This window comes from Oreochromis aureus, linkage group 4 (genome assembly GCF_013358895.1).
Source record: "Oreochromis aureus strain Israel breed Guangdong linkage group 4, ZZ_aureus, whole genome shotgun sequence".
NCBI lineage: Eukaryota > Metazoa > Chordata > Actinopteri > Cichliformes > Cichlidae > Oreochromis > Oreochromis aureus.
Window position 1 is genome coordinate 26088133 of NC_052945.1, and position 12708 is coordinate 26100840.

The following is a 12708-nucleotide window of genomic DNA, read 5'->3' on the forward strand; positions in this document are numbered from 1 at the left end:
AGTAATATTTAAAAGTCGATTCAGGATTTAATGAATCGATATCGCTTTATTCAAGCTACTCACATCTCTCTATCCACCTGCACTTTCAACTGGACCACGGCCAATCAGAGAGGTCCCGCCCCTGACTATCTCTGATTGGTTTAGTCCACGATGGGGCATAATGTGTGTCTGTTATTGACCACACGGAGAGTTGCAGAGATATTTTTATTTATTTATTTTTTTTTTAGTCGCACCATTGACAAATTTGGTCGCACTCTAGAGCCCTGTAACTATATGCTTTAGCAAAAAGGAAAGTTTTAAGCCTAATCTTAAAAGTAGAGATAGTGTCTGTCTCCCGAATCCAAACTGGAAGCTGGTTCCACAGAAGAGGGGCCTGAAAACTGAAGGCTCTCCCTCCCATTCTACTTTAAATACTCTAGGAACAACAAGTAGGCCTGCAGTGCGAGAGCGAAGTGCTCTAATAGGGTGATATGGTACTACAAGGTCATTAAGATAAGATGGGGCCTGATTATTTAAGACCTTGTATGTGAGGAGCAGGATTTTGAATTCAATTCTGGATTTAACAGGAAGCCAATGAAGGGAAGCCAATACAGGGGAAATATGCTCTTTCTAGACCCTGTCAGTACTCTTGCTGCAGCATTTTGGATTAACTGAAGACTTTTCGGGGAGTTTTTAGGACATCCTGATAATAATGAATTGCAGTAGTCCAGCCTGGAAGTAATAAATACATGAACTAGTTTTTCAGCATCACTCTGAAACAGGATATTTCTAATTTTAGAGATGTTGCGTAAGTGGAATAAAACTGCAATAATAAAAACTCATTTGTGGGCAATGTTTCAATCAGCTCTGTGTCAGCAGCATTGGCAATTCAAAAAAAGTCTTCAAAATGTCTTGTTTTTTTTTTTTTTTTAATTTTAACCCCCAAAAAAGTTTAAAAAGACAAAGTTCAAAATATAATTAGCAGGCCCGTAAAAGAGGTTAACTAAATGTAACTCTACAAAAAGTAATTTCCAGAAACTTAATCACACAACTTCAGTCACAAACTGACCTAAACACAAAGACGCAGGAGGGTAGCTTTTTATAGTGGTTTGGCCAAACCATTTACGCACAATAGGGGGAAACATAAACAAACACCAATACTAACTAAGCACAGAATAAGTAAACCTAAAACACCCCCGTTTCTCACAAGCACTTGGTTGGTCCTGCTGAACAGGTGTTTTTAAAGTCCTCAGCTCTTGGCAGCACCTTTGGCCCAGACAGAAAACAGCCACCTCCCCAAACCAGGTAACTCAAAGAAAGAGAAACATAATTACTATTAAAGAAAACATTTTTTGAAAAAAAACAAATAATGCTATTATGTGCGCGCTTCATAATATCAGTGTTAGGTTTAAGTGAAGACATTCATGAATTATATTACTAAAATAACTGCAAACCAATATGATGTGAATGATTTTACCCATGTGTGGCTGATGCCCTTACAATAGACATAAGTTTTTTTTTTTTCACCCAGCCAAAAGAATATATACATGTTCAAAGCACCATATCAGCCTCATGTTAGACAGGCTGTCAATTCAGCGCTGTAAAGTGGCCAATCATAATGAAGCAGTTCATTATAAGTTGTAGATTCAAGCTGCTCTTCATATTTTTGGCCACCAGATGTCACCAAACACAACGGTGTGTGAAAAGCTTTGAGTAATGAACAGTTTTTCAATATAACCGTCAATGCTTCAGATAGCTTCATTTGCCCGTCACTGTTGAAACCACCAAGTCAACCTTGACGTCCATATTAGACTTGTATTGCTCCAGTAGGGGGCGTACTTCTTCAGTCAGGAACTTTGCCACCTGGAGGAGCAGGAAGAAAAAAATACATTCTACACCATTAGTTTCTTAACAGTCGTCACCGTCGCCAAGGGGGGCAGCAGGCACAGCTGCAGTAATAGGGGAGCTGCAGCTTGGATGAAGACTCCCGTCTCCAATCATCTGTTGCCAGACTGAAGAAAAATAAGGCTGTACCTGCTGTGGAGCACACCCAATAAAGGTCTTGGGGTCCAGCAAAGCATCCAGCTGCCCTAGAATGGGTGCAAAGTAGGGGTCTCGCTGGATTCTGCCCAGTAGGTCATTATCTCCACCTTCCTGTTTAACCACAGCTGCTGCCTCTTGGAACAGAACACGGATCTTCTCGTGGCACTCCTGAAGGAGACACAGGAAAAAACAGAGAAACATTAAGGTGGAGCTGACTTTAACAGCCATGTTGTTAGGTCTCCAAGTCAAGTCTGGTTATTGGTAATCAGCTTCTTCATTTAAATGGTCAAAACACTGGTTACTAGTCAGGAAGATGATCTCATTTCAGTCATCTGAATTTCTGGTTACCACTGGCATTTTCTGCCCAGTAAACCATCTCTCCTGATTAAGCAAAAATGCATTCATCCAGTTATGTTCAAAACTTTTATTGTGTCCATTCTGACTCACAGAGGAGAATTCCTCACAGGGTATTTTCTCCTACCTGTCTGTTGCCTCCTGCCTTCACTATCCCCATAATAATGTTCTCTGTGGCCATGAAGGGCAGCTCATTGGAGATGTGTCTCTTGATGACTTTGGGGTAGACCACCTCTGTGATGTTCTGCAGCGTGCTGAGGATGATGTCTGCTGTCAGGAAGGACTCGGGCAGGGAGATCCTCCTGCACAGGAGCAAGGCAGGGAAGAGAGGAAAGAAACCATCAGTAATCACAAGTAACAGCTTTTTACTCAACCACTGAATCCTGAGTAACCATGTGCAATGCATTGTAGGATGTGTAGTTCTTTAACCATTAACGCAATGATGTACATAGTCTTTTACTCTTGATTTCTTTTCTTTTTTCCTTCAGTTTTTTTTTTTTTCTGTTTTCCCTTTATGGCCACAATTCCTCTCTTAGCTGGTTGGCTTGGTTCAAGGCCTCAAACTCTCATGGATTTCCTGAAGTGTCAGTGGGAAAAATGAAGGAGAAATCCACTTTTAAAAACAGTCTTCTTAAAAAAGTGGGCAGTCACTGTGGCCCTCCACTTGGGCTACTCACTCCTAATTGCAGGGTTCATATGCATTTTTCAGGGTCAAATTCAAGCACTTTTTAAGCACTTTCTAGGTCCATTTTCAAGTGTTTCCAGTACATTACCAAAAAAAATTAAATAATGCATGCTTCACTTAGCATCACCTAAGGAAGACCATGTAAAAATTAAAACAAATCATCTTAGGTCAACTTAAATGTCCTTTGTTCCCCTTTTGTTAAAACAGAGAAAAATGCACCACAGAAAAATACTGAAAAAGGAAATGGTTGTCTTAAATGCATACAGTGTACAAACTCAAAAAAAAAAACAATAAAACAAAAAACAAAACACATTTCTCTTAAAAATTAAGATGTGCGAATGTGAACAAATTAACTTGTTAGAGATATTCATTTCCACTTTAAGAAAAAACAACAACAACCAACAACCCCACAAAACAAAAAAACTGCACCAAACACCACAATAATACACAGCAAGGCCAAATTAACAAGACTTCTCATCAGATATTGACATTTCTGTCCTACGCTTGTGACGACCCACTGCACCCTGCCTTCCGTTTGGCTCATGTGTGTCTTGTTTGCAGGCATTGGAGAGGCGGAGTTCCCGTTTACAATCAGTGACACTGGCAACACCTGGGCCAGTGTGCCAGGACTATAGAAAAAGCCTTTAGGGCATAGTTTTGGTTGGCTCCGAGACACCAGGTTGGACTCTGGCTGCATTAGGTTTGGTTTTTTGCTTGTGACACTATTACATGCATCATCTTCCACTCATCCATTCCTTCACACACTACTGATGATACTGATTACACACACCACTGTTTGTTTTTGACAGTAGGGTTTCTTTTTTGTTTTATTTGTTTTAAAAGGCCGGTTCGTGACAAGTGGGGGCTCGTCCATTTGCATTTGATTTGTTGGTTGCCATTTTGGGTTTGGTTATGTGGATCTGGGCCCTGTTTCAGAAAGCCGGTTTAGTGCAAACTCTGAGTAAGTATACCCTGAGTTAACGAAAACTCTGGGTTTTCGGTTTCACAAAGCGAGTTTAGATTAATTCTGAGTTACTATGACGACACACTCCGTGAAGCTAACCTGCCCCCTAGCAGGTTTACTTCAACTAACCCTGACTGTCTCCGCCTCTTTGTCGGAAATCTGACTGTAGGAAGTGTCAGACATGGCGTGCCCCTTCCTTGAAGAGCCAGTAGATGTTGAAGCCCAAATTCTCCGCAGAGCTCTCCGCCAGGAGAGAGTGATTAGAGCGCGTTTGGACACTTTATCATTTCCTGATGATTTTCTGTGTGAACGTTACCGTTTTTCAGCACAATCTATAATTTATTTGAATAACATCCTCAGGCCTTATATTGCTCATGTGACACATCGCGGACATTCTCTCAGTTCTGTACATATTATTTGTATTGCACTTCGTTTTTTTGCAAACGGGAGCTTTCTGTATAATATTGGTGACGCTGAGCACGTTTCCAAGGCTACCGTCTGTCGGGCAGTCAGGAATGTTACAGTTGCACTGAAACGTCTCCTGTACTCGTTTGTGGTGTTCCCCGGTCATAGACCCACAAGATTTATCAAAGAGGGATTCCACAAAATTGCAGGTATCAGGATGAACAAAACCTAATTCATGATGTGGTGATACTTGAACTACTACTTAAATTCTACATTTATTTTCAGGGTTCCCAGGCGTGATTGGCTGTATAGATGGCACTCACATTCCAATCATTGCTCCTTCAGTAAATGAAGGAGACTATGTGAACAGCATTAATGTACAGGTACATAGTTCCCTGTAGCATTTCAAACTAACACATTATTTCATTATACAGGGAGTGCAGAATTATTAGGCAAGTTGTATTTTTGAGGAATAATTTTATTATTGAACAACAACCATGTTCTCAATGAACCCAAAAAACTCATTAATATCAAAGCTGAATGTTTTGGAAGTAGTTTTAGTTTTAGCTATTTTAGGGGATATCTGTGTGTGCAGGTGACTATTACTGTGCATAATTATTAGGCAACTTAACAAAAAAACAAATATATACCCATTTCAATTATTTATTTTTACCAGTGAAACCAATATAACATCTCCACATTCACAAATATACATTTCTGACATACAAAAACAAATCAGCGACCAATATAGCCACCTTTCTTTGCAAGGACACTCAAAAGCCTGCCATCCATGGATTCTGTCAGTGTTTTGATCTGTTCACCATCAACATTGCGTGCAGCAGCAACCACAGCCTCCCAGACACTGTTCAGAGAGGTGTACTGTTTTCCCTCCTTGTAAATCTCACATTTGATGATGGACCACAGGTTCTCAATGGGGTTCAGATCAGGTGAACAAGGAGGCCATGTCATTAGTTTTTCTTCTTTTATACCCTTTCTTGCCAGCCACGCTGTGGAGTACTTGGACGCTGTGTGATGGAGCATTGTCCTGCATGAAAATCATGTTTTCTTGAAGGATGCAGACTTCTTCCTGTACCACTGCTTGAAGAAGGTGTCTTCCAGAAACTGGCAGTAGGACTGGGAGTTGAGCTTGACTCCATCCTCAACCCGAAAAGGCCCCACAAGCTCATCTTTGATGATACCAGCCCAAACCAGTACTCCACCACCACCTTGCTGGCGTCTGAGTCGGACTGGAGCTCTCTGCCCTTTACCAATCCAGCCACGGGCCCATCCATCTGGCCCATCAAGGCTCACTCTCATTTCATCAGTCCATAAAACCTTAGAAAAATCAGTCTTGAGATATTTCTTGGCCCAGTCTTGATGTTTCAGCTTGTGTGTCTTGTTCAGTGGTGGTCGTCTTTCAGCCTTTCTTACCTTGGCCATGTCTCTGAGTATTGCACACCTTGTGCTTTTGGGCACTCCAGTGATGTTGCAGCTCTGAAATATGGCCAAACTGGTGGCAAGTGGCATCTTGGCAGCTGCACGCTTGACTTTTCTCAGTTCATGGGCAGTTATTTTGCGCCTTGGTTTTTCCACACGCTTCTTGCGACCCTGTTGACTATTTTGAATGAAACGCTTGATTGTTCGATGATCACGCTTCAGAAGCTTTGCAATTTTAAGACTGCTGCATCCCTGTGCAAGATATCTCACTATTTTTGACTTTTCTGAGCCTGTCAAGTCCTTCTTTTGACCCATTTTGCCAAAGGAAAGGAAGTTGCCTAATAATTATGCACACCTGATATAGGGTGTTGTTAGGGTTCAATGTTGAGAGAAGAATCCATAAATAACCACAGATCCAGTCCGGAGTGCAATTAGACAGTATTTTAATAAACACATGTGTGAGTCCGACCGCTGTGCAGATTTCAGCGTCGAACTGAACTTACAATCATGAGACAAGGTTTTATATGGGTGCAATAACAAAGCCCCCCTCTTTTACAAAAATAGACAATAGTACAGCTTACGTCAATCCAAACCACAAAATGTTCCATGACCTTTAACATAGCTCTAAAGAACATGGTCTTCGGGTCGGTGCTTCCCCTCTTCGCTGTCGCTCGTCTGGTGCACTTCCTCTAAGTACGTCGGCACAATTCTGCAAAAACACATCTTCACTTCTGCCCTACCAAAATAGATCTACCATGGTGTGTGTGTGTGTGTGTGACACGCATGCGCGGCGTGCATGCTGTGTACTGCGCACGTGTCATGACCTCTCACTATTTGTGTCTGTATGTATATGTCTCGCCCTTAAATGCTCTCACATCTCACCCGTTACACTTCTGACCTTCCACCAGAACAGAGGCTCATCCTCCCTATAATAACCTTACTGGAACTATATATTTAATCTACTGAATAAACACCCTACTCTTTGGGTTGCGCTCGCTCTGTTTTCGGTTTCACTTCTGCAAAAGCACGCCGTTTCCTGTCAGCCTGCAACTCAGTTTTCTCACCCACTGAAGACTATGTGTAAGAATATAAAAACATTCAAAAACCTTTAAATTATAGATTCAACTGATTATAACTGAACCTGTAATAAAGACTAATATAATACCAATATATTTGAACATCTGAATGCCTCTGAATGCAACATCACATGAAATGGTAATGATGATTATAAAATAGCAGCAAATAATAGCAGTAAAATATTTCTCCCTTCACACTCCACTCTCGACCTCTGGCACACCAGAGGTCGCCATACATTATGTTGGGTCACTCCTTGGCCCATTCAACTGCTTCCCTGTCCACCCCTGACGTCATGGACATTAGGATCACTGTTCTTAGCTCTGACCCTCTCTTGGCATCCTGTGACTTAACAAATCAGACAACCTCATGTCATCTAGGTGGTCTTAGTTATAAAATGCCCGCTCCCACTTGAGAACACTTCATGCTTAAGTGGTCTCTGCTCCTCTTCTGGGTCCCACTCTAGTGGAAATCTGGCCACCTGCAAAGGAAACAAAACACTTTCTCCCTAGTACGGCTTCCCTGCCTTATGTCCCTCAGTTGTCTTCTTTATTCAAACCTAATGTTACTCACCCTAATGTTACTCAAAACATGAACCTAATTACGTATTTGGTTTTTCGACATTTATTTTTATATCTTATTCAACATTACTCAGCATTTGTGAACCTCTGAAAGCGTTGTCTTTAAGAGGATCAAAGGAAGCACGTCTCTGCATGTGCTTCCTATTGCTCCTTATCTGATCATCAACATCCTGTAACTGCTTTTTATATAAGAGGACTAAGTTAGAGCTGCATGTGTTATCTCAATATTTTATATGTCACTCAGTTTAGTTACAAGCAAAACTCCTATTCAGTTCCTCTTTCTGTCATTTGTTATTGGGCCAACTCAAATTCAGTTAAAAGCTAAAGGAATTTCAGGCCCTAGGCCTCACCTATGTTTAAACCATATGTGTTTGTAAGCGTGAATGCTGTTTATCCTTCTGTTGCTCCAAGTCCCCTACAATATATCGACTGAGACATAACGCTCATCGAAGCTTATGACCTTTAAATGGACCGAACATCAACTCTGTTAATGAGCACGATTGCAATGTGTAAGAAAAAATCATTTCTACATATATAATCTCCAATATTATTCATTTAAGTCCATAACACTTTTAACATCCTCATAAAAAGCTCTCCTCTACCCTAGAAATAAATCTATTTACTATCTGTTTCTAAAGCCTACATTATAACAACATTCTAGCATTATGTCACTGTTACAACTTATCCTAAAAATCAAAAAGAAATCCCACATTTTCTACTCATCAAATGTTCACTATTTTCCCCAAAGCATTTCCTTTATTCCCACGGTTTCCCCTTTAAGTTTGGTGTACAACTTCTTATTAACACCAGCAATTTATCTTCTAAACAGAATTCAGTTCATTTTAATCCTTTCTTTTAACAAATCCTCAGTTTTACTATATCTAGATTATCAAACAACCCCAATCATTATAAAATCCTAGTAAAACCCCTTTCAAATTAAACAAATTAAATCTTAAACCCCTCTCTTTTTTTGACACATCTCATGTGGCAAAAAACTCAACATGCTTCACCCAAGCTTAACAAATCAAAAGGAAAAAAGGTTAGTCATATCATTTCATTTCTCAGAACAGCTCAGCCATCCTCCTCTCCGGTATTTTGCTCCAGCCCTGAAAACCTGTGTTTAAGAAACAAAATCAATTTAATCATCATGTCAAATCTCCTCAAAATCGTTGCTCCATGCAAAGTCTGGATCCTTGGAATTTCCTGAAAACAAAACCTGTGTGTTAACCAGAACTTCACATTTCATACTCAATTTCCCCCTTATGATCCAACCTGTGTTATAACCCAAAATAAACTTACACAGAACAGTTATTAATCATGTGTCACCTCAATTCATGGTAACTTAAGTTACATCAATGTTTCCCTTTTAGCATTTAGCATTCTATAATGTAATAACCTAATCCAACCCCAGTAAATAATTTTCTCAAAGCACACATCAATATCCCAAAATCAGCATCCCCAGATTTAAGTCTCCCACTTGTCCTGTTTGTCAACCTTTTATTTGTTTCCCCTCTTGGTCCCATCACTCACATTCACTCCCATGCATTCACATGATATTTTTGCTGATCTGCAGCCTTCTGCGCGCACGTCATCAGATGCTCCACATCAGCAAAATGAGCTCAATCATTTGTTTTATTTCGTTTTCCTTTTTAGGAAAATAGTTCTCTATACTTTTGACTGGATCGAAGCGATCAATCCATTTTTAGACAGAGACTTGCCGCCACTCAGTCTCTGATTGTAATCAATTATAATTCTGTAAAGCCCACCTGATTTTCGTACTTGGTAATTTTGTCAACGCCGTCCGTTCGCTGTCTTCCAGGCCTGCTTAAAACAAAAATGAAAAAAGAGAGCTGATTATTAGCTCATCAAAGTACAAAACAAAATCACCTGACAGGTTTTTCCTGAGTGCACTTACTACTACAAAAATTTTTGGGGCCCCTCTCAGACATATCCATGTCTTAATCAAACACCCTCTCTAGAAATAAAACAACAGCCTCAAAAATCTGAAACAATCTTAAATTTCACCCGTTCGACACACCGAAAACCTCGTCAAAAGCTACACCGTTTCGTACACAACAATAACCCCGGTTAAGCACTTTACCATACTCAGATTCAGCCTAACACCTTACAACAATGTGTCAACACTAATTTATAAACCTCCTAATCAAATTTGCACCTCTGAACAATCTACCCCTCCTTTAAGGCCTCAAAGACACACACACACAGGAAGTGTTAAGAAAAAATGAAGAGAGGAAGTGTCTCTGCTCATAGACTCACAGCTCAACTGCCAACTTGACAAGAAAAATACATGTTTACACCTTATCACATTATTGAACGATTTTCATATTCTTTCTATACTAATCACTTACTTTGATCAATCAGTGCAAGAGCACTCCTGAGTCACTCTTATAGACACTTTTCTTTTGTTTTTTCCATCTATTTTATGAAACATTCACACCATTCTCTCACTCATACAAGCAGCACGCAGATCTTCATTGCATATGCTTATGTTCTTAGCCAGGTTTTTAATCAATATCTGTTCATTAAGCTTCAGGAGCTTGTCTTTATAAGGTTAATGCATTTTCTGTTTGTGTGTGTATGGGTTAGAGATGGCACGATACCACTTTTTTATGTCCGATACCGATACCGATATCATAAATTTGGATATCTGCCGATACCGATATGAATCCGATATAGTGTGTTTTTTAATCAATAAAACTGTTTTTTTTAATATCTTGCTGCATTTTGTATAAGTTCATACTCAAGTTTAAATAAACAACAACACTAAAGCTATTCTGTTATACCTGTGTGTAAAAAATACACTGCGCCCAAAATATTTCATAGTTCAGCAACACTGATCAATCTAATAAACTTAAACCTACTCCATCCTTCCTATTCTGGTATTTTAAAGAGTACTTTGCAGAAATATTAAGCAACCTAACTAATAGGGTTGTAAACTCCCAGCAAAAAAAAAATAGGGAACCACCCCCCACCCTCCACCTCATGATGCTTAATCGATGTAATCAACTTTAATTTGATGCAGGGTGAAAAAAAATGCACAGAAACAAATTATTTTTCAAGAATAATTAAATAGATTCAACATCTTTCTTCAGCAGAATTGCAGAATTCATAGATGGAACCTTCCCAAAGGAAAAAGTACTGTAGCTTACTAGGGTATATAGACTTAAGAGTTACTATATATAGTAATGGACTTCTATACATTTTACATCAGATTAAAATTTTGGGTGTAAGATTCAGATAATTATTTATTAAAAGCTAGACATTTTAAATGAGAATAAGAAAGAAAAGTATGTCTTTGTGCCCCCTTTTCCCTGTTCATGCCCTATCGGCCCCCCTGGCTAAACTTTGCTAGATCCGCCCCTGCACAGTTACCAGCCGTCAGCTGCGTAGAAAAGGATCCTGGTGTAGAAAGTAATATTAAATACATTCTAACAACAGCTTATCAAGTTTAAACGTGCTGCTGTTGTTCCGCCGCTGGTTTCCTCTTTCTGGTGCAAAGTGGGCCAAAAACAAAGAAGAGAGACGGACTCGCGACAGAAAAGCCGATCAGCTGATCATTAATAAGTTTCACGATTGAAGTAGCTGCAGGAGAGGGAGGGAGAGAGAGGCAGTCGCTCCATGTATCGGTTGTTAAGCTTAACGTGGGAACGCTTTACAAACATTCAGAGATGAACTTACACACTTGCTTTACTTCTCTCTGGGATAACTTCCTCGGAGATGAAATGCTGGTTTGGTAGCGAGGCTACAAATACACACAGCCGCTCTATCACGTGAGCACACTGCTCCGACGTGCTACGGTTATGAGCCGAGTTACGCCGTGTCGCAAGTTTTGTGAGGTGTTTTTTTGATATTTAATGGATCGGATTACATTTTTTATTTTTCGCCGATATCCGATCCAGAAATTTAGGTCAGTATCGGACCGATACCGATACGTAATATCGGATCGGTCCATCTCTAGTATGGGTATATGTTATTTTGCATCTATGGCTTCACAGTCTCCCAGACTTCTTCCCAACTCTCCAGTTAAGCAGTCAGTTTTCTTTTTCCCCGAGTTACTAACCCACATTTTGATTTCCCACCTTAAATTACCGCCCTCCTGGTCTTCAGCCAGGAGCTGGGGCTTGCTTTTCAGGTTCCTGGACACATCATGCTGTGAACAATTCAACCAGAAACTTGCCTTAACTTATCCATAGATGTTAACCTCTAACTTTCTTCCGACTGCTGGATCTGGAGAGCCGGTCCAAGTCTGCTTTACTCCTGAAAATAACAAAACTAAGACATTTTCATTATTATCACCAGTGGTTAAATAACCCATTTCTCTATCTCCGATCAGAAACACCAATTATGCCAGGCATGTAAGCGTGTTCTTCCCTGCATTTTATGTTAATTGGGTGTAAACTGCTTCTTCATTAAATTAATTCATTGAGTTCTTCGTTGCCTTGCGATGTATTCATGTTAATGTACACTACGTGTAAGCTGTTTCTTCATTGCATCCTATATATTCATATTTAATTTATGCATTTCACCACTGAGCTTTAGATTCAAACTATCTCACTTCTGATTCATTTCAAAAATAATCTCACATGTAACAATTTGTATGTGTGTTTTCTATTCATTAAGGTAATGACAATTATTTTCGTTCATTATTCTTACCTTTTCTAATGTTTACCTCTTTGTTATGCTGTAGTGGACATCCCTAAACAATTCATGAGTTCAGGCTTCAATTTTCAATCCAATTATATCCTATATTCTCGCAGTCAAACTCGTCCAGCTTCATCTCTCACTGGTCCTCTCTGCACAATGTCCTGTTCGGGCTTCAAAGCTCCAGCAAACACAGTCTCAACTCAGCTGTTGTCTTCTTCTCTGTTTCTTTACAGTCTTTCTTTCAGATTAAGTCCCAGCATGGCAAAATATCACTCAATGTGTAGTGCTCTTCCACAATTCTTTATCCCACTGTTCAACTGCCCAGCCTGTATTTTCACAGTACATGTTACATTACTCTTACATGCTGCTGCTGGTCGTCAGTCGTCATCAGTGTTACTGGATCAGTGGCACTGCCGTTTGCCTGCTGTATTCAAGTCCACGATGTTCTGTCAGTCTTCATCAGGCGATTGACTGGCCTTTAAGCTTCTTCTCAGGGTCAAAGACAAAGTGAGAGATCAAGC

General features: G+C 39.9%; 1 protein-coding gene across 1 annotated transcript; it reads right to left on the reverse strand.

Moving 5' to 3' along the window:
- Positions 1-1887: 1887 nt before the first annotated feature.
- On the reverse strand, positions 1888-4764 carry LOC120440029 (adenylosuccinate lyase-like). Its single transcript, XM_039611582.1, has 3 exons — positions 4754-4764; positions 2504-2678; positions 1888-2190 (listed from the first exon to the last, which is right to left on the reverse strand). Exons 1-3 carry the CDS (start codon positions 4762-4764, stop codon positions 1888-1890), a joined length of 489 nt encoding a protein of 162 aa, XP_039467516.1.
- Positions 4765-12708: the final 7944 nt, after the last annotated feature.